Source organism: Oreochromis niloticus, linkage group LG10 (genome assembly GCF_001858045.2).
Source record: "Oreochromis niloticus isolate F11D_XX linkage group LG10, O_niloticus_UMD_NMBU, whole genome shotgun sequence".
NCBI lineage: Eukaryota > Metazoa > Chordata > Actinopteri > Cichliformes > Cichlidae > Oreochromis > Oreochromis niloticus.
Window position 1 is genome coordinate 30,361,723 of NC_031975.2, and position 26,841 is coordinate 30,388,563.

Genomic DNA, 26,841 nt, shown 5'->3' on the forward strand with positions numbered 1-26,841 from the left:
GTTAAAGTGAACTCTTTTTTTTCGATATAAGCTGATTTACATTTTACATGCATTTCTGCATATGACCACTAGATGTCATTTAATTTAAAAACATAACTCACAGTCATTAATTTTACACAGAATCTGATGAAACTATGAATATATGATGACAGTATTGAAGGCCCATAATATTGAATTATTGCTCAGCTGAACTACCAGCTTCGTGTGTGTCCCCTGCAGCCTCCTCTCGGCTTCAGAAAACCCACTTTATGAGTTAATTGAAGACTTTTTGCAGCCCTCCTCCCCCACACCCGAACCGATTGCATCTACTCCTCCCTGTGAATGACCTGCAGTAAACTGAGCCTGACTGGAAAACCCCAAAGTGCTTCCTCTCCCCTCTGGCAGCGAGAGCCTGTAAACTAATGCTAAGTGACAGCGGAGACGGTTCAAATCTCATTTTCCCCTCTCCATCTCGTCCTCTCGCAGGGCTCTCAGAGACGAGACGGGAAGCGGTTGTGGGGTAAAAGGGAGCATAATTGCTTCGAATGCGAGTTGAAAACTGCAAAGCCATCAGACTGGAGTCAGCTGAGCGGAGCAGACTGTGTCTTCATTAACCTCCTCTACCTCAGCAGATAGGACTGCAAGTATTACCTGATGCACTGTTTAACAAATAATTTCTACTGTTAATAACACCAAATTGGCAAAACTTAAAGAAATGCAGGCTTAAAAGGTGTATCTGACATTACCTCACACTGATGAGCCTCAGCAGTTACAACCTTCTGAAAGCTTTCATTTGTTTTTACTACTTTCCCATATTAGCAGGTGAAATTTCACTTATCCTTGCCCTCACCTAAGCCTCAGAGAGGATTAAAAGCCATGGACCAGGACAGTTAATATTAAAATAATCCCACACTTCCTGTCTGAATGGGGCTTTGTTTGTTTTTGTTCTGAGTGTGATACTGTCTGACAGGTCAAAGAGCTCTTAATGCTTCAAACCCTCATTTGTTATGATTTGCACAGAGATTCATGGTCTCTACAGAGTGAACCCTAAAAACACTGATTATCCTCTGACTTTACCATATCACCAGCAGGTGGTTTCAGGTCAGATTTTAAGATTTTGGATTGGTTCAAACTGTCGACAGATATTGCACTGACTGGTGTTTAACTACTGAAAAGATTTCCCCAGAAGATAAACCCAAATTACAGTGGAAATCATCAAATATTACACAACAAGCTGGTGAAAGTTTTCAGTGAAATGGATTGTCATAAAATTCAGCTGCAGACATTCGTAGTCCTCAGGGGATGAACCCTCAACACAAAACCACATGCATCGGTTTTGGACTCTATAAAACTGAAATATCTTGAGTATAATCACATGGACTGGACTTTTGTAAACATATCCCGAGAGGATAATCACAGATGACAGTGATGAATTACTGATATTTAACACACAGGGACATCTAGAAATCTGTGGTCTCCAGAGGATGATCCCTCAATTCTTTAAACTTCAAAACAACTTCCTGATGCTGTTTTGTACTCCTTTTCATCTTCTGAGTGGTTCAAACTGAAATATCTCCAGTACAATTTGGTAGATTAATATTCAATTTGTATGCATATCCCCAGAGGATAAACATAGATGACAGTGATGAAGTAATACACAGAGACACCAAGAAATTCATGGTTCCCAGAAAGTCCTCGTTCAAAAAAAAATGGCAATCATCAACAAATTCATGACTAAAATACCTGAACATCAGGATTCCCAGCTAAACCCTTGATTCAGACCTTCCCCCGGACAGCCTGAACCTGGTTCTTTAAACTGAGTCTGGTCCCTGAAGTTGTGAGGACTACTCTGAATGTGCTCACAAAGCAGAAATGTCCTCACTGTAATGGTTTTAGATACAGAAACACACTGTGTGACCTCATCTGCCACAGTGAACGAGTCGTAACTCGCTCCGCTCATTTCAGGAATGCTTCCCTCACGCTTTGTTTCATTCCCACCGGAGTGTGTGTGTGACGGGGATGCAGCATGGGGGGTAGGAAAGAGCGACTGAGTGACGCAGTTTGTTCCCAGAAGTCAAGAGTTCCTGTATTTCATTAAACAGATATTAAACCCTACTTCCTCCTCCTCGTCTTCAAGTGCTCCGTTCGGGCATTCAGGGTAATTAAACTCGCCAATCAGCTTTTTAAAGGGTCAGTTCCCCCGAAGTCTGAAAAAAGAACATTTTCCCACAGCTCAGCGCTGGTCCGCTTGGACAGTTAGGGCAAATCTGCATTTATTCTGGGCGACTCAAATCCTGAAAAAACTGTTTATGTATCACAGCAGAAAAAAGCATAAATAGGCCACTTTACCATGCTCTGTTACTGTGTGTTACTTCCTGCTGTAAACTGAGAGCAGCATTTAGCAGATAAAGAGCTAACTTTCTTTATTAATGTGAGTCGGGGGAGGCCAAAAATCAGCTAAAAGTGAGTGAATATTGGACTTGTAGTGCTATAATCACAAACTTTAAATGTCAGTTTGTTTCCTGTTAAAGGCCTGCTGTATATTCCACCTCATTTCCTGTCATATATCGGGTGCTTGTATTAAAGCTACTAAATAACGATGTTACACGTGGTCCAGCTTAGAGAACAGTACAGAAATTACTGCCTACTGTTCAATCAGGTCTCTAACGTCGTTCCCTAACAGCATCAATGATTAAAGTGACCCTGGATTTCTTACAGGAGCGCCTCCTCCACACTCCTCACACAGCCCTAAAACACAGAACTGAACAATGAGGTCTTAAAACTGCCTGAAGCACATCTAAACAACACATTAATCTAACTGATTAATTACACGCTGTAGTTAAATGTCAGATCCTTACTGATACTATCAGCTTCTTACTGATACTGATAAGTGTGCTAACTCACTCAGTTACCCTCTTTCACTCCTGTTCCAGTCATACTGACCTCTCAGAGCTTAAAGCAAACACACATTAATAAACAGCTGTCTCACAGTTTTGCTGCCACACACACCCTCAGATGATACCTTCAGTCTGTATTATGTGTTTAAACTCAAAAACATTTTTCTTGCCCTTCAGAGTTGAAAGGAAAAAATTTACATATTTGGGAATCACAGTGACAAAAAAACCCATAAAACCCTTTTCAAAGAAAATGTGAGTGCATTGCTGAACCAAGTGAAGCGGTCCCTCACCCACTGGACACCACTCTCTATGTCTCTGGTAGGACGTATCAATTCAATTAAAATGACCATTCTACCCAAATTTTTATACCTTTTTCAGGCCCTACCCATTTTCATTCCCAACACTTTTTTTCAATGAGCTGGACTCTGTCATCTCATCTTATCTAAGGGTAAACACCCAAGGCTTAATAAGATGCATCTTCAAAAATCTAGTGAGGGTGGGTTTGCACTTCCCAACTTTAGTTTTTACTATTGGGCTGCTAACATGCGATGTTTGGTGTTCTGATATTTTTACCACAATCGGAGTGGTTGTCCTGACTGGGTGACTATGGAATTGCATAGTGACAACAGTATATCCTTACCAGCTGCACTTTGTTCTCCACTCTCATCCTCTTCATTCAACTCCATCCCCAACCTTGTAGTGGTGCACTCATTAAAAATATGGGGCCAGTTTAGGAAATATTTTAAACTCTGTGACTTCTCCCTTCCCAGCCCAAACCTTCTATCCAGGATGGTGGGTTTGCGGAGTGGCACAGGAGTGGAATAACTTGCTTTAAGGACCTATTCATAGCCAACAAACTAGCATCATTTGAACAACTTGCTAATAAATATAGTCTTCCACCATCACACTTTTTCAGATACTTGCAAGTCAGGCACTTTATTTGTTCCCAGACTTCAGGCTCGAGCCCTCCACCAGAGCCTACACTATTAGAAACTATCCTACAGCTCAATCCAACCAATAGAGGGCTGATTTTCTTGCTATACAATAAAATGTTAAATTTGACACATACCTCTTCATCCAAGCTCAAGACACTGTGGGAAGGAGACTTAAACATGACAATCTCTGACAAAACATGGGCCTCTATACTCAAACATGTCAACACAACATCATTATGTGCCCGCCACTGTTTAATCCAGTTCAAAGTGGTTCATAGAGCCCATTTCTCAAAATCCAGATTATCCCGTATCTATCCTGAAATCACTCCATATTGTGACAGATGCAAAACTGCTGAAGCCTCACTGATCCACATGTACTGGTCTTGTCCCAGTCTCGTTCAGTTCTGGTCGGACGTTTTTCAAACCCTGTCCAGGATTCTCAGTGTGACGCTGGCCCCTGGCCCCCTTCTTGCTGTGTTTGGCATCAGCGGGACTGAGGTGCTTCTATCGGCCTCTAAAAAACAGGCATTATCATTCTGTTCCCTGTTGGCCAGGAGGGCAATCCTACTGAGTTGGCGGGACGCTGCCCCTCCCACTCACAGTGGTTATATGACCTCATGGCGTGTCTAAAACTGGAAAAGATAAGACGCTCACTTCAGAACTCCACTGGGAAATTTCGAAGCATGTGGGGACCCTTCCTTGAGGATTTTCAAAATCTATAAGAATTTTTCAGCAAATTCTCTTAAGTCAGGTGTGGAAATACAGTGTGCAGGTCTAGGGCAGTGACCTGGGTGGGAATGAATGGGATTATTTTGCAGGGATTATGTTACTTTGGGATACATCATACATATGTTTATATTTTTCTTTCTTTCTTCTATTTCCCTTTTTTCTATTTCTTTTTTTCCCTTTTATTTCACAGCTGAAGATACATTTCTGAACTCATTTCAAAGCCTAAATGCACGACTTAACCTGAATGTACAGATCATTTGTAACCCTTCTCTTTTCTTTCTGTTTATATGTATAATATATATGTTGATGTTTATGTGTATAAAAGGAAAACCTCTTAATAAAACGACATTGTTTAAAAAAACCACATTTTTCTAATAATACAGTTTAATCGTGTCTGTAACGTCTGTTCCTCTCTGCTGTCAGCTGACCTCTCTGTGTCTGATTGGTCACGCTGTTTTCACGTTAATGCGTACGTGGGTAGGCTGATAACCCCTGGGCTGACCTACAGGACAGTCTGAACCCTGCAGAGAAAGATGCTGAGGCTGGAGACACACGAGCACACAAAGAGAAGAGGTGAGACGAAGATGACTCGGCTTACCACGGCGTCCAGGAACTTGACGCAGCGCTTCAGCTCGGGTCGAGTCTCGCAGAACTGCCTGAAGAGCAGCCGTCCGATTGGCTGCCGCTCACAGAGGCTGCTGTAGTCCTTCTCTGCAGAGACACGGGGGCAAGCGAGGTCATCGTTACACAGATCTGAATCAAACCGCCGGCACTGTTTTACAGGAGGCCTGCCTACACTGATGGAAGAAGGAATTCTCACATACTTCATTTATCTGGACAAAAACATCTGTGAATGCTTTCAGGTTAAGCCCATTACACACTGAGCGTGCTGCGAAAAAGCAACACAAGATTTTTCAGATGCAAATTTATTACGTAACATAAAGGCCTTTATGCAGAAAATTCGTCCTCAAAGCGAGCACACTTGTTGTCTGATTGATCAGATCTGTTTATCGGATCTGAAAAATCGAGCTTCATCCAGCAAAGTCATGTGGTGTAAAAGGCTGGAATGAGAATAGGTGAGTCCAAAGAATATTTTTAATGCAGGAACGATTTACATGATTTAACATGTTTGGTGTGTAAAGGTCTTTGAGGCGCCTGAAGGACACAGCGATGAGTTTAACTTTGGTGCTTTTTAACATCTTTTTCCATCATTTTTAATCCTCAGAGCTTCACAAGCTCAGGAAGCAACTTTCAGAGCTCTGTTAAAAACTGCAACCAGATCAATCTAACACCCACTCAGAAGGTCACAATCTAAACACAAACTGTGGGGTTTTTTCTATAACAAACCTCAAGCTTCAAATTAAATCAGACCCTCACAGTAAGTACAAAGTTGCACGCAACCTTAACCACGCCCTACAGTCTGTGACTATTTACAACATAGAAAATTCATCAGATGAAATTTGCTTTTGACATAGTTTTTCTTTCCCAACTGTTTTTACTTCCTTTTAAATAAAAGCTTGCTTTTTAAATGGCCTGTGTTTGTATAGCACTTTACTAGTCCCTAAGGACCCCAAAGCGCTTTACACATCCACGCACTGGTGATGGCAAGCTACATTGTAGCCACAGCCACCCTGGGGCGCACTGACAGAGGCGAGGCTGCCGGACACTGGCGCCACCGGGCCCTCTGACCACCACCAGTAGGCAACGGGTGAAGTGTCTTACCCAAGGACACAACGACCGAGACTGTCCAAGCCGGGGCTCGAACCGGCAACCTTCCCATTACAAGGCGAGCTCCCAACTCTTGAGCCACAATCGCTTATTTATAACATAAATAATAAAGTTCCTGCAAGCAAAACTGCAGGTTTATGCAAATAAGCTGGTATTTGATTATTCCATGGATCAGTGTTGCTCTCTGTTATGCTGTGAGCCTCCATCCTGACCACACTGAGGTAAAGTAGATGCTATGATGCAAGGTAAACTGGTTCAGTTTAGTCTTACTGAGCACTCACAGAGCTTTCACACTACAGGCCACCTTCACCCATTCACATAAACATGGATGCAGAGCCTTATTCTATTAAGTGTTTCATCTAAGACACGCTGATTGATGCAGTTTGGACACTTTGAAATGTGGCTTCCTCCCGACCACCTGCTCCACCTCATGCATCCTGATTTTGGATAAAAGAAACGAGAACTTTGTTCAGACAGAAATGTGGACAGTGTTCAGAGAATCGGGTCAGGATGTCGTCAGAAGCCATTTTTCATCACTGAGCTACATCCCTGTAGTTTTATCGAGTTAACTTACTTATAAAAAATCAACAGAAACGGTGTTCTTATTTATTTTAGATTTTGATAGGCCTGTTTAGGTTAAATTCAGATGCTTGTTGTTTCTGATGTACTGGATTATTAGAGCGCTCTCGAAAAACAAAGTGATATGGACGCTTATTTCTCCATGTAGAGAACGGAGGTTATAAAATGTTTCTGAGGAAGGAAACATGCTCAGCACATTTGTGAGGCAGGAACTGTTGTGAAAGACTGAATGTAAATACTAAAAAGGCAGCACGCTTTTTTGTTATAGGAGCAGGCCTCCCTCAGTGAACGGTCCAAACTGTAGATCCTGTGAATGACGGAGGATTAAACCTTTCTCTGACTTGCTGAAGTGTTACATGGATCAGTCTGAGCTTTTCACTCTTTTCCTCGTCTCTCACGCCGACCTCCCCGATCTTCAGTGAGTCACATTTGTTTGTGCGTGAAGCTTCCTGAGTTGTTTTGCATCTGTACGAGTCACAGATGCAAATCCATGTTTCCTTGTTAGCGTTTCTATTTTTTTTCCTCAAACACAGCTGGACAGATGAACTGAAACGACCCCAGATATCAATCTAAAACCTCCTCATGCGAGTAGGTTTTTGTTTTTGGAGTACATGTAACTGTCATTAAAACAGCAGCACAGCCTCGAACAGCTCACGTAAACAGAAATCACAATGTTTAGAAATGATTCTTTTCTGGTTCCACAGTGAATATGGAATAAAAGATATGATAACCTAAAACTTTGACTCTTTGAACTGTAACCATTCAGCAACTGACACCAAAATCAAATCATTACAAATGTACAGAATCCCTGTCGGGTCTCTCTGTGCCCAAACAGTGGCCCAGTTCAACTAATTCCTTAACCCAGTGCATCACACTGGGTTAAGGTAGCCGAGGTACAGCAGGGTGTCATCTGCATATATAATAATAAACGTTGTTAGATTTCAGCCTCTTCTCATCCCCAGGCTGTCAACATCATTTGTCAGTGAGCGTTGTTACTGCTGTGAAGCGTTTTAATCCAAACTACTGTCTTACTCTAAACCTGAGTCGATTTTATCTGACAGAGGCGTCGTATCACTTTACGATGAGACAGGGTTGTAGATTTAATAGCCAAGTTGCACCAACAGACTGAAGTTTCATTCATAAAACCAACTCGCAGGAGTAAAAAGATGCTGTTTGCTTTGTGGGTGATGTAATCCGTATCATCCTTTTGTCTCCCTGCCTGGCTCAGTAGATGAACATAACTTGGGTGGAGCGCCCCTTTGATTGTTACTCTGCTGAGTCATTTCCTTTTGATGACCCACTGACTGATGGTTACTGATGCCTTGTTCCGTCAGGTTCTCCTCTGTTTTATCCTGCTTTGAGATTTTCTGCTCTAGTTGTCTCTGCTCTGCCCTTTGTCCCCCTCTCCTCTACTCTAATGATCTCGTCTCTCTCTGATGTTCTACTTAAGTCCCGCTGCAGAGAGAACAGAGAAGCTAAGTGTGCAGCAAAGGGAATAAATCTGTGGACGACAACGGACACCAAAGACAGAAAGACGAGAAAAAGGCCGTTCCAAGTCTTCATATCTAAAAACCCACTGTTTTCTTTACAAAAGGGCCATAAATTTACTTCATTACAGTTCATAAAGTTACTTAGGCAGTATCAGATGCTTGCTTCTCATTTATGAAATACGACATCTCAAAGTTCTGGGAATTCTCAGAATAATCATTATCTCATTATGGCTGATTACGGACGTTTTGAGACATGATAGGAGCTATGATATACATGAATGCAGATCCAGGGCTGTAGAGAACATGCTGTGCATTAACACACAGAAAACAAAGAGGCCTCTGTCGGGTCTCCTGTTGGCTTCGAAGGCCCTGCAGTGAAAGTGGGTTTCCATCCAGATAACAGCATGACACAGAGTGCCTCCATCACTTTATACAGCGTCACACTGATATTAAGTGCACCAGTTTGTTCTAGAATGAGCTGAACAACTATCAATAACCATGCCAAAACATCCAACAGGAGGACAGGTCAGCAGAAAAAGTCAGAGTTACTGTTGCCTTCCTTTCAAAGCAGCTTGGTAGGAAAATCCAAGCAGATTAGCAGCGTCTGAAATACTCAAACCAACTCGTCTTCAAAGTCAGTAAAATCTTCCTCATTCTGGTGCTCAGACTGAACTTCAGCAGGTCATCTTGAGCTGCCACCGTGTGATGTCTGTGTTAATGACCAGTTGAACAAGTGGATGGTGAGTGTATATATTGTTGGATGTATTTGGTAAAAAGCAGTAAACCTGTGCAGCAGCACAATGTCTGCACAATAAAAACTATTATTTTCATTAAATCCTGCTTAACCCCTGATTATGAATGTCTATGTATCTTAGATATTAGCACTTACATCGAAAAGTGCTGGTTGTGCAAGTTGTGCAAAGTGCTTTGAGTGCTCAGATGGAGTAGAAAAGTGCTATATAAGAACCAGTCCAGTTACCATACTGTATTTTATTGCCCTGGAAGTTGCTGCATGATTATAGCATCACCACCCTGACGAAGCAGCCGGCTCCCTCTTCCTCTCTCTGGGTTGCTCAGTTCTATTTAAACCATAAACATATTCCTATGATTCAGCAGCTGAACGCTGAAACCAGTGTGGACCCACTTTACTGTAATATCATGTTACTCTAATGGCCTCTTATGAGGACTGAGGAGGAGGGGAAGGGGGAGGTGGAGGAGAAAGCATCAATCGAGACTAAAGATGCTTTCATTTGTGCAGAGGAGGACGTGTGGTGAAACTCCCTGCACGTGTTTCTCAGGTTCAGCGAACAGCAGAGTCACCGGGGCACAAACAGACAGAAAAACACGCTTTTCGCTCAGCGTTTTGCTGCATTTCAGACAAGCCTGCGAATGCACTGCCTCGACTCTGCGCACAAGAAAGCACATGTTCGAGTGCAGTGCAGGGTCAATCTTCAGTTTTTTGTTTTTTTAATTGGTGCTGGTGAAATGTGTTGTAACAAAAGGAGAACATCTGTAAAATCTCTGTTGTGCAACATAGAAATGGCTCACATTGCTTGCGGCGTAATTACATAACAATAAATGATGTTCGTATCAGGGGATAAGACGAAAAAGAGGCAGGGGAAGAGAAGAGAACCACCTGCTCTTTACAAACAAGGAAGCTGACAGTCTCCTGAATATCTTCCTCCCACTCGTCTTCGTTCTTCTGGTTACACTGCAAAAAAGTCTCGAGGATGAATCGTGACTTCCTTTTTCGTCTGTCAGCTCACTTTCTAATCCTCTGTTTTTACTTTCCTCCTTCTGGCCTATCAGCCCTGCAGCACTCTGCTCTCCTCTGTGGGACATCAGCATTTCAAACTGTACTATATGTGGTTTTGTGCTGAGCTTCTAGCTTCCTGTGTGTGTGTGTGAACTCATTCAAATCAAAACTTATTTGCATCGGCCCTTCCAGGGAAACAAAAGAAGCAGCAGCATCTCGAGTGTAAAATGGCTCGTCTTTATTTCTGTATATTTTCACATCAGCAGGAAGTCTTTAATTATGTTAAGTCCGTATCTAAAAGAAGCGAGATGCAGTGACGATTAGGAAAATCAGTAGATGAGCTGGAAACAAAGTGGTCATGTTATTTAATAAGCTGCTGCCTCTCCTGCCACAGCCTAATCAAAGGGAACGCCACCACTTCAGATATATTCATATATTTCAAATATCGTCAGCTGTTCTATTAATAATATCTCTATATAATATTATACTCTATATGTCTGACGCCTGTTACAGCTGCTCCTTTTGTGGGGTTTTCCTCGCTCGTCGTGTTTTATGTGAAAGTGAAATGTCCAGTTTACTCTGGAAGCAGAGTGTCGCCACCGGACGATGGCCTGTAGTCCCCGAGTAGAGACTACTGGGAGCTAAAAGGAAGTCTGTTCCTGCCATCATCATGTGGAATGTGAAGTGTTTGGACAATGATGTGGAAGAGCTGAATGAGTTGATTACACACCGAGGTTACCACACTGTAACTGTCAGGAGGGGCCGTTCTGACCCTGTCCTGTAACAACAGCACGAATGCTAAAGACGTCATTTCTCAAACAAGTTGTTAACTTTCAACTGTTTTTCTCATTTTAAATCAGATTTGGCCAAATAATTATTTAAGGTTGATTTTAAAGGTTTTTATTAGTTTTATCAATGATTTAACACATATACATTAGAATAAACTACTGAACAAAGAGTAAAAAAACACAATTACAAATGGAATTATTAAAGAAGATGAAGATGAATTGTGGGGTTAGCTGTACTAAAATAAAGGTGGTGTAAAAACAGAGCTGACCTCAGAGCTGGCTACAAAAATATAAGAAACACATTTTAAATAATTACTGTAAAAGCAGAACAGTCAGAGTTTATCACCTGCCTCTGAACATCGAACCTGAAGCTGCCTCAGCTTCACCTCCTCAGCCCTGAAACACTTTTGGGTGCTGTTTTGGATTTCTCTCTTTATTTGCTCCGTTTAGTTCTCCACACTCTGGACTTCAGCTCGGCTCCCCTGCTGCTCTGCACCGGTCCTCCACCCACGCAGTCACGCACTCCCTGCTCTATATTAATGTGTATGGGGTCAAAATGACGTCCTCTGCAGCTCTAGGTATACGGGTTTTTTCGTCTTTTGATCCCACAGTATTTGATGACCCACTTTAGGAAAAATCACAAAATATGAGATGATGAGAGCTCAGGGTTTAAAATGACCGCCTTGGCTTTTCTAGTGTTAAACACAGTGTGAATGTATCTGTGTTCAGGAATTTTCGGGTGGACGGGAATGTTAATCTGGGTAAAAAGAAATGATGAAGGGTTGTCCACGCTGTGATTAGAAAATGGGGTACGCCCGAACATGTTATTGAGACAGCAATGTTTCTGAACTAGTACCTGTGGTATAAGCAGGGCTGCACATAAGTGGTCTGCAGGTGCGCATTCACTGTCAAAATAAAAGACGCGCACCAGATAAGAAGTTGCATCGGTGTTTGCGTGCATATAAAAGGCACCGTTTTTGTCCAGTGGGATTTTCACAGCATATTCTGCACCACATCTCTGTGCGTTCATCATTTGTTTGAAGCCAGCTCACCTCCTGCAACCACTTTTCCGAGAATACGCGCTTCTTTTGCGGTTCGGACTCCTGACATTTCTTTGGAGGTGGAGGAACACCAAAGTAATTGCTTAAAGGAGCTTCTTCGACATCTTTAGGAGTTCTAAACAAATGTCTGTCCTCCTCCAGAAAATCTTATGTACGCAAACGCATGTTGCAACTTCTTATCTGGTGCGCGTCTTTTATTTTGACAGCGAATGCGCACCTGCGGACCAATTATGTGCAGCCCTGGGTATAAGGTTGGGGAAACCTGCAGTCAGACTTGGATGAGTGACGAAACGTGTCACATTGAAAACGCTCCATCCTGATGAACATGATGCTCATATTCCTCACAGCTGCCGTCTGTCGTTGCTGTTGCTGAATCATGCAGAGTTTTGTTTACCAAATGGCTCAACTATTGGTGGACCAATTGTGCTTACGTGCATAAACAAAGGCCCATTTTGAGTCCGGAGACGTCTTGAATGACTATTTGAATATTCAAAAATCATGACCATCCCTACAAGCAAAATAAATATGTTTCTGTCTCTTGCACGCTCTACTCAGGCGCCACCCTTGCTTTAACCAAATTCAGTATTTCCAGTAGTGAGAACACATCTGGATCAGACTATTTCCTGATACATGTGAGCAAAGTACAACATTTAGGACTTCATATGCTTTCATTGTCTTTTTGAACTGCAGCACAACAAATTTACTCAAGCTCCACGAACTTCCCAAAACAGTTAACAGTAACAGTAAACTTCGCCAAGAACACGACCCTCGAGGCATGCCACCAGGAGCTGGTGAATGGATGTATTAAGCAATAGAAATCCGTAAGACTTGAGCGTATGTGTATGGGGTAAATAAGTCCTTGACTTCTTCGGTGAACTTTGGTTTACCAGTAACAAACATGTACTGTACTTTAGTCCAGCTTGCCCGCCTGTCGCCACTCTGCGCCTTGAGCCAGGATAAGTTTTATAACAAGTCATCAGCCCAGCTACGCTGCTTCTTCCTCTTCTTTCTTCCTCACAATGTGTCCTATGTGTCTGACTTGCCCAGCCTGGGTACCATGGATGCACAGATACCACCAGTATCTGTGCAGCAACCATGCCTCTGTACACAAACGCACCCCCAGTAGATGAACAGGAAGTCAGCTGTAAAAATGTTCATAATGCTAATAACTCACATCACATTGATATCACATGTTGCTGCTGCTGTTAGGCAGCAACTTAAAGCAATTGCTTTTTATGCACATGACCTGGATTATTTATTCTAATCAAACATCAGGGACTTTGAAATAAAAGCCCGTCTCTAATGCTGGACAGTGGCCTCCTGCAGCTAAGATAAATATGGGATATGGTTACTATTTAAGGAAATAAAGTCATGAGAACCAAACTGAGTAAACCACAGTTCATGCTTTGGTCACATATCTTCTGACCGTCACATCTGGACATTTCCATCCAATTTTGTGAAGCAAAAATCATAAACAAGTTGGCATAAACACAAAGCATGAGACGCACATGTGCCAGAAACTGCAGTTCCTCTGACGTCCACTTGAGGACAGCTCCAAATGTCCATCACTCTTCATAGACTCCGATGTTAAAATGTTTAACTTTAACAAGGAAACGAACATGTTTACAGTCTGATACAAGTATGGGTATTTCCCAGTCAATGACAACTTTACTGTGGGCCAAGTTTTTTAAAGGCTTAAAGTTTGACAGGGACCATGTTTGAGCTTATCGTGTCTTTTGGGGCTTTTTAAATCAAATTAGTGAAACTAATGTAAGTGAGCGAAATTCTAGCCCACAGGTGTCAAACTCCAGGCCTCGAGGGCCGGTGTCCTGCAGGTTTTAGATGTATCCTTGATCCAGCACAGCTGATTTAAATGGCTACATTACCTCCTCTACATGTCTTGGGGTTCTCCAGAGGCCTGGTAATGATTTGATTCAGGTGTGTTGGCCCAGGGTGAGATCTAAAACCCGCAGGTCACCGGCCTTCGAGACCTGGAGTTCGACACCTGTGTAATCTAGATGATTGTTAGCAGGCGCTAATTAGCAGATATCTTTGTCTGTGTTGCACAATTGCCCAAATATAGTCACTTCTGGGTGCAACAATCCAACATGACAGTGCAAACACTGAGGTTTCAATGATGTTACGGTGCCTACATCACTCTACTTTATACTTTCTGAAGTAAGACCTCCATGTTCACGGGCTTCTTACCCCCAAAAATGTGAGATAAAGTCAGTGGACCTGCACTTTTTTGGGCTCACTCAAAGCTCTTTACACCACAAACCACTGTCATTCATTCACACAGGACTTTATTCTTTAGAAAAAACTACTGCGTGCGAGTTTGATCTTTCTGTAATCTACATGATTATAGATAGATGCATGGCCTAACACGCATGTCTTCAGATTGAAGAGGAAACCTGAGCACCTGGAGAAAACCAGCCAGGCGTAGAGAAAAACATGCTTGCTGCTTTGACCTTTAATTTTATTTTGTAAAAGACTAAATGCAACCAATGATAAAGCACAACAACAATTATCTCTGAGTAGTACTCTGGTCTCAGGTAGAGATCAGATCTTTTCCTGAGTGAGTCTAAATTTTATTTCTCCAACCAGTCCCCAGTTAAAATGAAAGTAATCAGTTGGTTGAAACAGTAGAAAAAAAAACAGACTGCTTCCTCTTTCTGCAAGCGCCACAGTTTCCTCTGTGGTAGTACTTGAGCAACACACTCATACCACCCACACACTTTCAAACTCATCGCAGGTTTGACTTTTCAATGAATAGCACGCTATTAAAGTTAGTGCAGATTGTCGCTGCTTGTTGCCTGAATGTAAAAGTCATTTTTATAACATGGCAGCTGCAGCTGCTGAGAATGCAACTTCAAAAAGTAAAGGACAAATAAAAACAGAAGTTGTAGCAACGCTTGATCCACAGTCTCGGTGTGTTGGACAGGAAGCAGTGACAGTCTGGCGATTACAAAAGACATCAACTGTCATCTCAAAAGTGAGTCTTGGTTTGGGGGACTGGAAGGCAACTGTTTTTCATTCTCAGTTTATTCTGCAACATTCACCAGTTTCCAAAACCTTCCATATAATATGGTTACAAAGTTCCTAACTCCAACAAAATATACAACAATCATGATATCATTCAGTTTATATTTGATGCAGCCCAGGTTAATGCACAACAACCTGACCACTACCATGTGTATGTGGATAAGGTGGTGGTCAGCCTGGGCGATGGGGGCCACACAAAGCCTAGGCTTATGGTTAGGTTCAGTCAGGGACTAAAGTGGGGTTTTGGCAAGTAGATGAACCCTAAAATCCTAATTATTGACATCTGCATGAACGTGTGGCCGAGATGGGAGGGTCATCTCAACTCACCAAGAGCCTTCTGCTTGTAAAAGTTGCAGGTAGAACGACGGACTTCATGGAGCTCATATAACTTTTATTTGATAACTGGTCTAATTTTTACCTAGTCTAGTTCCTGTAAGAGGGAAATGTTTTCTACACAAATGGAAATGTATGAAAATGAAGAGCCACGTCAGCAAACACTTCAGTGTTGCACTGGTATGAAAGTTCTGCAACCTGCCAGATACATTAATCAACATTAAGCAATTTCCTAACCGTCTGGTTAAAAACTGTGAGACAAAGTCACAGTTATCGCTACAAACAAGGTTAATACAAGCATAATGTCATGGATCATATCCAAAGTGGTTGGAAGTGAGATGTTGGAGTGTGAAGGGTCACTGTTGACCCTGGAAAGAGCCGTTTCCCTCTCTAAATAAACTAATCTTCCTCAGCATATCCACTCCGATCAGTTCTCACAGTGAGAGATATCTCGCATTGAAAAACTAAAACAGTTAAAGTTTGTTATTCACATGTAACAACTCATTTATTTAATCATTTGTGATTTATGGAGGTTTATGTGCTGGAACTACTGCTTGATGAGCAACAGTTTTGTGATCACGGGACAGTGTGCCATCCATTTTCTGCCGTTTTGTACATAACCTGAGGTCTGCTGGTGATAATATCAGGCATGTGGATGAATGAGAGTCTATTTCTGTACAGAATTAGGAAGCCGCCACCACCGCTGCTGCTGTATACAGAGGAAATGAAAAATCAACACTGATCATATTCCCTCAGTGAAATGTCATGTTTAATACTGAGGATGAGTAGCTCATGTTTCACTGCAGCCGTGCGTCTGACAGTGTGTTCTCTACTTTATTTGCTTTCTTAAAGAGTTTTGAGCCTCAGGGCCACCATACCACCAGCCAGAGTGCAAAGACAGAGGGAGAGAGACACTAGGAAGCACAACATCTTCTGAAACAATGAGGGGATTGAAATCAGGCTTCAGATCAGCCACTAAACTGAGCAACACACAGAGCCGTGCTGTGCAGTAATTCATAAATTTATATCTAAAACTGGACGTCTTTTAGGGGTTTTTCCCCAGTAAAGAGGAGTCATCTGCTTCTCACTAAAGACATTTTAAAACATAATTCCCACACAGTTCCTTTAACAAACAGCCCGATGCAGAAACAGTTAGCTCTCTGTGGACAGTTTTAACCTTCATAACGACTGTAGCAGAAGACTTTTTTATAACTTAGAACCTGGAGCTATACTGGGAGGGCTTTAGGGTAGGGGCGTGGCCTCTGACACGGCCTGTAGCTGCTGATTAAATGTTGATGTTAACGATTCCAAAGTCCTGGTTGCTGCTCATTCCCCCACAAATAAAACTTTATTTATAAATCAATAATTTGCATCCTTCGGAGGCACGAGGACACGCCGGTAATCATGATAACAGTGAAAATTAAAAATCAAAGAATGACATGATGTTAAAAACATCGTAAATAATCCACCTGCACAGCTACAGATTCTTCCCTTTCAGTTCTTAGTATATTATTGCATAATTACCCACTTAAATAATTTCTTGTGTTTCGCATTATCACAGACTGTGTTTTCCATGGTAATAGTTACAGTAAAAATGTCTTTTTATCTACTTTACTTTCTTAATTAGATGTTTTTTTGTCCAAGTCTGATCATGTCGAGTTTGAGGAACCAGCAGTCTGGTGATGACTGAGGGGGTATTCAAAGGGTGCCATGGATACCATGTGTTTCAAAGGCCTCAGACTCACTCGACACAAAGACGTTCATGTCAAATGAGATAAAGGTGCTGCTCTGAGAGAGAGAGGGACTGGAGAGAGGTCGGCGTTAGCTCACCTATGGTTTGTCGAAGCTCCTCGCACAAACTTATGTGTGGGAACTGCAGCATCTGCTTCCACTTCTTGCTCTTTCCTTTTCTGTTCCCGCCCCCTCCTGTGAATGACATACACATTTTTTATTTTATGTTGGGTTTGAAGGAGAAGAAAGTCTCTACATTCAAAAGAAAGCGAGTCGGTGAGGACATGAAGAAACACGTGAGTGTTTACAGTAAATCAGCAGGATGTGTCGTTCATAATGACTCTAGTTAAAACATTAATACTGAGAATCCGACTGAGGATTTTTAAGACTTAAATATGCGTCGAGTGCATATTAAAAAACAGCACAGCATCGAGCCATGACGAGCCTCGCCCTGATGTTTCTGAACAAGTAAAGTAAGAAACTCAAATTCTGGTTTCCAGGTTGGATTTTGGGACCATTTCTGAGGCGGTGGAGAAATCATTTCAGAGAGCTGATCGACCCGATCGATGCAGTGATCTGATTGGTCAGGTCTGCTTATTCAGATCCAAAAAAATCAAACTTGGTTTGAAAACATAAATGTTGCAAATTCACCCAGTGAAATCGCATGGTCAGTGTGGAAAGCTGCACTGAAAATGTTTTTAATGCACAAAATATTTTGTGACTGAAAACTCAGACATGCAGATATTTTCTGAGCACTGGATGTTTTCTCTGTGCTTAAACAACTAGTAAATTCATTGCAGGGACAGTCTGCATTAGCCTGACTGCTCACCACAGATCACATATAAACGATGGTCTGTTTGTGTGTTATAAACCAGGAAACTCATTGGTTTGATGAAGTCATTTATTTTATTATTTATTTTTTAGTTTTATTCCTTTTTATTCAGTCTTAGGACTGAGAGCGTCCAGCAGTCAATTGAGAAAAATGTTATTCTCCAACTGGTTGTCAAGTAGTTTCTGGAGGTTGCCAGGTTAAAAGCCTCCCTGGGACTGCTTTAGTCAGTCATAGTTTGCACGAAAGACACCAACCTATCTGCCAACACATAACCGGGAAACAGAGAGCGTTTCCCTTCTAAGTAAAAGTTATGCCTTACTGATGCAACCAACACGTTTCAAAAGGTGCAGCTTTTACTTTGAAGGGACACTATATTTGTTTTCAGTTTGCATCACACTTTGTAGAGTAGTTTGGTGAGTAGTTTGAGTGTTTGCAAGTCGACGTCTTCCATACTGGTGAACCAAGCAAACGCCAGGAAACTCCATTTTTGATTTTTATTTTAAGGGAACACACGCCAATACGCCAATCACAATGTAGCATTATCCAAACCAGCTTTTTTTTGACTCCAAAGGTGGGTTCACACTAAGCAGACCAGACTAGAATATAATACAATAGAAGCTGCAGCAGGTGATGTCTGTGTGGTTTTACAGCTTTGTTGTTGCTGTGATGAGATCCTTTTGATGGCACTTAGCCATGATGTAATTCCACATAAGTAGTCCTCCTGTTGGTGGTTATGGGCGAATATTCTTGGGTTCCCAAAATCACTGTTCTTCATGTTTCGTCTGAAAACTCCACAATAACAACCACAATTGACAAAGTAAACATCACGTGGTAAACACAACTTGCGACCATGAGCTCCACGAAGGTCGTAAACTGAGAACGAAGCAGGGTCGCTTTCTCATAGACGTCTATTCGATCAGATCTGTTTGAAACCAGAAGAGTCGCCCCCTGCTGGAAGTTGGTTTGATCGGTCCAAACGTGAGAACAGAAGAGAGAAAAGCAGCATGTTGTGGTTTTAGTAGGAAGTGCAGGCTCGATCTATGGGGGTGATGTGACCAGAGGTGCTGATCTGAGCAGATGTGGCTCCCATGCGCTTTAAACAAACAGCAGGAAACCCAACACTCATACCCACAATCACTAATTTCGCAGCTTCACCCTCTATCTCTAATTTTGAGGGTTTGAGGGTTACACATGTTCAGTAACACCTCTGCTGTTGTCGGTCGTGGGTGGCAGGCAAGGTCAAAGGGCTCGTTACAACGAATGATCCCCAGCGATGAGCCGGCTCCTCACCAATCCAGCTGTGCACACACGAGCTGCAATGCACAAAAGAAAAGGAAACCGAGAGCCGGACAAATGTCTGCCTCTTTTCCCCTCCTTTCCTCCACAGTCGTATTCAAATAAGACGAAACCAGTGAGTGAAATCTGATTAAATTTGGTCCTTTGAATTTACTCAGAAGTGATATCGCGCTCTAAAAGAGGATCTTTGTAAAACTGTGACCTGCTGGCCTCATCTGAGGACGGTTTGTTTTAGGGTTTTTGGGATGTTTTGAAGGATAACCTTAATACTAAATCACAGACACTGGGAAAAACAGAGGGAAGTAGTTTCTAAATCAATAATCAATTTGGCAAACAGGTCCTGTGAAGCCCGTTTAAAGCTTTTTAACATGAAGCATTTTTCTCTGTGGACAAAAGCAGACTGTCTCTACACCCAAGCCTGAACCACTCCTGAATCCTCTTTGTTTATCTCAGTTAAGAGCACATGCTGTGGTCAGAGGAAGGATCTTTTATTCGAGGCTCCGTGTTTGAAATGCGATGAGGTTAAAAGTCACGGCAACCCTGCAGCCGATGAACCGTTTTCATAGAAGCCGTCGAGCAGGGTGAAGACAAAGAGCTGCAGAACAAAGAGAAACCAGAGGAAGTTCCTGTCCTCTCTGTGTTTGGGCGGTTTCTCAGAGGCAGGCGGCACTCTCGTTTCTAATAGCACTTCATTCAAGACGCAGCAACAAGCAGGACAAGCGCACTCTGATAGCTCATGCCTGAGAAGAGCCTCGAACGCCAACCATCCTCCCTTTGCAACTTTAGGAAAGAGATCGGATCACCACCAGAATCGTACAGCTTCTTCCTGCCACCATGCTCCACATATATATGCTCCAGAGTTTCTTAACATTTAATCTGATGACAAACATCCATTTTTTAGAGATATTGGACCATGGCGCTACAAAAACAGGAATAAAGTCTCTTAAGAATCTGCATTTAATATTGATGCTCATCAGGAAAAGTCAGGAATTCAGACGATCTCTAAAGGCTGTGATGGAGAAATGTTTTGGTGATGTTTGGTAGCATCAGTCCTCATAGACTCCCATGTTAAAATGTCCCACTTTACAGAAGAAATCAACAAGCTGAGAATAAACACATTGGGTCTCTATGCAAAGTTTCTCCCTTTAACTCGACTTCAGTACGGTGGGTAAATTTGTTTATAACTGATCCATCTCGATCCTTCCGAGGCTTAAAGTTGGGCTGCTGTGATTAATATTGGATTGTAGCTCTAGCAGAAGTGGATTGGGCTTGTTCCCATCATGCCTTTTGGAGCATTTTAGTGGAATATCTGATAAGTAATATTCTCTTCTGCTTCCAAAAACCCAACAGGGCAGCTGCAATAAATCTAATCAAAATGCAGGTTCATAAATGGACATCAGTGGCTATGGTCTCATCATTGTGTCGCTATTTTCTGCCCCTTGGCTACAAAAAACTGGGCCACAAAGTCAGGTTTGAAAAATAAAAAATAAGGGAGAGCGAGTCCCCCCATCCCCCGTGCTGTCTGTAAACAGCCTCTTACGTGACTTTCTGATCAAATCCAGGTGAACTATCGTGAACCTGGGCCATCCAGGCTTTTACTGATAACACGGCGTTGTTGTGAATACAGCAGCAGCCTTGAGGCGTCCAGCCTTCAGCATCCCCGATCCTGAAGGAAGGCAGTCCACGCTTCAGGATTTGCTATTCAAATACTTCCAGGCAGCTGCTTTGAAAATCAATTACTGTCATAGAGACACTGCAAACAAGATGTTGTGTTTGTGCCTGGAAAATGGGCGATAATATCAGAATTACTGATAAGCTGACTGATGCCCCGCGTCCGCTGTGTGCATTAGTGAAAATGTAAATCAAGACAAACAGCACGAGTACACGGATGGAAAGCCAATGAAAGACTGAGCGACACACCGGTGTAATTAAGATGAAAGCGGTCCAATTCATCCCGCACTCTCAAAGTCATTAGGGAGTTCAAAGGTTACACTTGAAGGCCAAACATGACCCTGGAGGCCATTATGAGGCTGGCTTATGAACTAAGCAAGTTGAGTTCAGGCTTAACCATGCTCTGAAGCATGTCCAGGAAGGAAACCTGCTGACCAATCAGCAGGCAGTGCAACACCTTAAACTCGGTATTTCCATTCATGAAGACGTCTGCTGATTTCAGGCCTTGACAATGACTTTGACTTTGTTCGGTGTTGGGTGGTGTTTTTCTTAACCATGGAAATAATTCTGTGATCATCCACTTTAGGTGACCGTTTGGTGTTGCTGCGCTGGTCAGTGCATTCATGCTTTTAGAGAATGAACAAGATTGTTGATTTGTCTAGTCTCTGAATCAACTGTAGATCTTTTATCAGTTTCCTGTCAGTCAACTGTCCGATTACTTTTAAGTGTCTGGAAATGGGACACTGTCTTTAAAAATGACTGTAATTTCTGATGTTGCAAAAACACTTTGCAACAAAGCTGAAGGTCTGCACGTCTTTGCATCTTGATTATCTGATCTAAAATCCACTGTGGTGGTGTATGGATGGTGTATAATTGGTGGTGTATACTTTGTGAAGCAAGGCACCACAACCAGGAAGCTCCTCTTTACAATAAAATGTTAACATCGAAGGCCCCAGTAGGACCATCTCAGCACACCGTAGGTAGAAAATACAGATGGAGACAGACTGTGTCTTCTGCAGAGGCCAGACACATTCTGATTTAATACAGCTTTATCAAATCAGTTTATCAGCTAGGTCCACAAATGCTTCTTTTAATGATGTTTTTCTGTATGTCAGGGCACCGGATTAAAATGCTGAACAGGTCATTACAACTTTGGTGGTTCAACCAAACCGAGGCAAGTGCTTACATCAAGTGGACTGAAAACCGGCCTCAAACATGCTGATTCGCAGCTTTTTCAGCAAAGCAAACTAAAAGTTGTTTTTTATTTGGTCTGCGACTTTGTTCCACTTGCATGTTTATTTTAAAAAGGTGTTGTTTTAAGGTGTTTGTGCTTCGCTTTAAAGCTCACGATTTCCCAGATTTAATTGCTGTAAACAGCAGTGAGAGAGGAAGTGACATCAGTGACCGAAATCATATAGCATAAGATGAGAACTGGAATGCAAAAAAAGAGAGGAGGAGGTGACAATCAAGCTTCAGTTTCAGATGCGGCTTTTCATTGTACTTCCTGTGAGAAGGCACGTTTCCTTTGTGCTGCGCATTCAGATTGTGGTTTCGTCCTACATTAAAGGATATTTATGGTATATACCAGCTAAAGACATTACTATAGGTGCTAATATGGCAGTATTAGAGTGTGCAAGGTTTTTACTGATGTGTTCGAGTGCCAGGCCAACACTCTTGTATTTTAAGGCTGCCTCCTCTTACCCAAGATGACAGATTGTCAATGAAATGCATTCAGTCGGTCAATACGACCTGGCTACTTACAACCTGGAGCAGAGGTAATCTCATAAAAGACAGAGCCTGGGAGTGTCCCAACAGCAAAGACGGGGGTTGAAGGTTTTTAAAGCAAACTTTATTGGTGTTTTTGTCAGCTTTGATTAGTGACCCGCTTCAAGTACTGAGACCTGCTCCTGGATTAGAGACGTCATCATCAGTCTATACTTTCTCAGTCTTCCTGAGAAATACATTAGCTATGCCCAGCTGTTCTATAGTAAAGTAAGCAATGAAGAAACACTACAGATAAACCATGAACCATAACACATTCTGCTTTTTCAGTGTCAATAAACCACTAAGTAGCGGGAAAAAATTCCTGCCTTTTCACTATTGATGATGTCTTTACAACTAGATAATGGAAAAGTTTCTGTCTTCTCACTACAGAAGAACCATTAAATAACTGAAGACTTCCTTTCTTCTTTAACTCTAGATGAACCAGACAATTTATTTCAATTTTTTATGTTTTTTGTTTGGTTGTTTTACAGATTTGTTGCGCTGATGGAGTTCTCTGATTTACACCAGCAGCATTTCTTTGTAATGTACTGCTGAAACTGCACTTGGGCTCTAACTCTTGGGCTGTTTATTATCAGTTTTACACACATATAGTTTATTAAATGTTAACGTTTTCAAGAAGTACTTAAATATCTTTCTTTTTTTTCAGGTTTTTAGGCAATCGTCTTCCATCAGACTGGACTGACTTTAACCCCTCTGCTCTTGTAGGACTTTGTTTGACTTGTTTCCTCAGGGTATCTCATCCTTCTGTAGCAGGACTCTAATTCTTTAGTTCAAACTTTCTACTTAAAACTTTACAACAGATTGTTTCAAATTTTTCAGTTGCAGCTGTGACACAAACCATATCTTTCTCCATTATTGCTAGAGATCTTATAACAGAGACTCGGGTGACAGAAACAATCCTCCACTCAAATCTGTGGGAGTTTATTTGGCAGGAGGCAGAAGCTGACCATAGGGTTTTAATAGGGTTAAATTAAAACAATGTTTTGGTGATTATAAACAATAACCACACAAACAAAAGCCAAAAGATATTTCACGAATGGTGAGAGTTGCTTTTATGAGGACTTTGTCCTCGCCGCAGCCTTCGTTAGTGCACGGCCAACATTTCTGGAGCTTAACGGGCTCGTTGGTGCTGCTGGATTTTGCTTATTTAGCAAGTCAACAAGTTAATAATAGTGGTTTAGAAATAAAATGAAAGAAAAACAATTTCCAATTTTTTTTGAACAGAAAGCAAATTATCCCCAAACCACAACAGGATACAAGTACCAGCCATTTCTACTGCCTCGAGTAATATCTCATGAGTATGTGACTGAGATCTGAGTAAATTTAAACTGACTGTTGTGACATCGGGACTGATGATGCTGTCTTAGTGGACTTTGACAAAGAGTAGACAGAATGAACTTAAAGTCGGTTGGACGTTTAAATCATTTTGTTGCCTCACCAGACTTTTTGATTGCATGCAGCAGTTCGGTTTGGTCGTGCTGTTGCACACGGATGATGCTGTCTTTGTGCCCTTTTTATGTGCTTAATTGCATAATTCTCTGTGCAACATCCAGAATAACCTCCCAGATTTTGAAACCTAAACGGTGGCAGGTATGACCACGTGCTAACAGGGTTTACTGCAGGGCTTTAAATGCCAAAGAAGCACCTAAAAAATACAATGAACCACGAATGCCTCACGTCAGTCCATAATTCAAAGCTCACTAAATACAAATCATCGCCATCCTTCACTGATGAATGTGACGTCACAGGCATGACAACCACATTTATGCTGTATTTGTTGCTGTGACAACAAACACACACTTGTTCTGCCTGTGTTAGCTTAATATTCGTTAGAACATCTAAAACATGGACAGAAATCACACAGGAAGTAAAAAAACATATTAAGCTAACATGGAAACACATCTAATCTGATACAGCTAACTAGATGGCTAACCGTCTTGTAACAGTGTAGCAGCTAATTGCTCCAATATCAAAGTGAAAAATTAAATCGGACTGGGGCTTGTATATTGTGTTTTATTGCATGTCTTAAATATGAAAAAATAATTCTATGTTTGGTTTTGGTGTCGTGTAAAATCGCTCCTCAGTGCTGGCCTAAATCACCGATTGGCCCTGCAGCACCAAACCAGACATCTGCAGGGCATGAGCGTCTCTGCACACAGGAAGTGACACAAAAGGTCACGACTGGAACTATTGCACAGCAGAGAGCGTGTCATGTCGGCCTCTCTCCTCCGTTTGCGCTGCATGATTTTAGGTCACTGACACATTCAGTGTTTCTTAGCGTGCCATCGTGAAGAAACCTGCAGCTCAGAGGCCTGAACCCCCTGACTCTGACTTTGTCTGGAGTAATAATGAAGAGTCGTTACGCTGCACATGCCTTTCGGGGAACTTTTAAGACTCTTCACGAACCAATTCGATTTCAAAGGCACACTGAAATTAACTGGCACTAATTGCTTCCCAGAAGTGAGGAAATGGGCTAAAATCACATCCTTGGGCAAAGCTGAATACATACAGTATACACCACTCTGAATAATCCAACTTCACAGTAAAACAGGTCGACTACAGATGAAACTCCCAAAAAAAGCTTTCTTCTGAAATTTCCATAACACACCTGAATGACACAAACATGTCGAAAATCAAGGTGCTGCCCCTCTAAAAGGTTTACGGATGCAAAAACAGAGCTGCTGATGAGCTGAGAGTTTATCATCGTCTGGCTGCATACCTCCTCTGCACCTAAGCGGTATGCTCTTTGAAAACGTACATTTAGATTACAGGATTATCTTTAGGACTCGTGCGCAGTTACAAAGAAAGTACACAAACAAGAATTAATCATGCTCTTTGTAGGTTCTAAAATTAGGTAAATATAACCTGATAAAATCCAAAATATGACATATGTAACATCACACTTTGTAACAAAACTAAAGCAAAATGTAGAAACAGTGTGGGGAAAATGAAGAGCACCCCTAATGCATCCATAGAGACTTAGAGGTTAAGTATCAGCCACATGCTGATCAAATGCAGTTAATTAATTTATCATCTGCAAGCATGACCACCTCTATTGACTCATTCAGGTGTGTGATAACACAAGTCAATTTAATTTCTTTTTTATAGCACAAATCTCAACAACTTTCACCTCAAGGTGCTTCGTATTTTGAGGTAAAGACCTTTCAATGATCCCCAACAATCAGACAACCCCCTGTGAGCAAGCACTTGATGACAGTCAGTAGGGCTGCTCGACTATGGCAAAAATGATAATCACGATTATTTTCACTGAAATTGAGATCTCGATTATTTGACGATATTAATAATAATAATAATGCATTGGATTTATATAGCGCTTTTCATTGTTATTTATTTAACAATAACAATGTATTGAATAATGACTTTAAAGAGGTCAAAAAATAATATAAAATAGTGTGCAAATACTGATTACAGTGCAAATGTTTGCAATATAAAAAATAAATGAAAAATGTAAACATCTATGTTTAGTGAACTTCAAAATCCTGCATAATACTGGTTGTTCACTGTGTTAATTGAGCAGTGGTCTTTGGCGAGGAAAACGTTACCGCGTTTGTTATCTCCGTGTGTCTCTGGGAGCTGGTGGGATATTTAGTCGCGTTGTACAGGGTAGCGTGAATGGAGGTCTGTGAGGATGAAGCAGGTGTTGTCGAGAGTTTTTCTCTATGTTCCTTCATTGTTTGATCGTGTGTCACTTTGTGAGCGGTCTTCAAATGATTGAATAAATTTGTAGTGTTGCTCTGTGGTGCAGCTACGACACCGTAGCAAAGTTTCCACACTATGTCTACTTGATCCCCGTCTGACTCCGCGAACCTGTAATGTTTCCACACCACCGAAGTCGTTTTACCTCTTTTCAACCAACGGCATTCTTTCTGCAGCAGCCATTATCCTCTCCTCTCCAAATAACTTCTGCTTAGCTTTCCGAGCTTCCCTCGGATCCTCTTAATTGTTGTGACGCGTGTTCGAAACGCGGAGAGGTGCGCTCGATTTGCCACACGGAGCAGCGCGAGAGTAAAGCACGAGGGAGGTGCTAATAATCGGCTCAGTCATTTTTAATGATCGTTGAAAGCCCAGATCGTAATCTAGATTAAAATTCGATTAATTGAGCAGCCCTACCAGTGGGAAGTAAAAACTCCCTTTCAACAGGAAGAAACCTCCAGCAGAAACATACTACGATCTTCTCAGGAGTGA

The 26,841-nt window shown here is 41.8% G+C and overlaps 1 protein-coding gene and 1 long non-coding RNA gene across 2 annotated transcripts in view; one reads left to right on the forward strand and one right to left on the reverse strand.

Moving 5' to 3' along the window:
- Window positions 1-1,887, forward strand: part of LOC102081641 (uncharacterized) — a 35,015-nt gene extending 33,128 nt beyond the window's left edge. Inside the window, exon 4 of the long non-coding RNA XR_269536.4 lies at window positions 466-1,887. This is a non-coding gene — a long non-coding RNA (uncharacterized LOC102081641). The remainder of the gene's footprint in view (window positions 1-465) is intronic.
- Window positions 1-26,841, reverse strand: part of grk6 (G protein-coupled receptor kinase 6) — a 54,101-nt gene that overhangs the window by 24,246 nt on the left and 3,014 nt on the right. The window contains exons 2-3 of the mRNA XM_003453964.5: window positions 17,151-17,246; window positions 5,139-5,251 (exon numbers count right to left, since the gene is read on the reverse strand). Coding sequence (XP_003454012.1) covers window positions 5,139-5,251; window positions 17,151-17,246 — 209 coding nt within the window. The remainder of the gene's footprint in view (window positions 1-5,138; window positions 5,252-17,150; window positions 17,247-26,841) is intronic.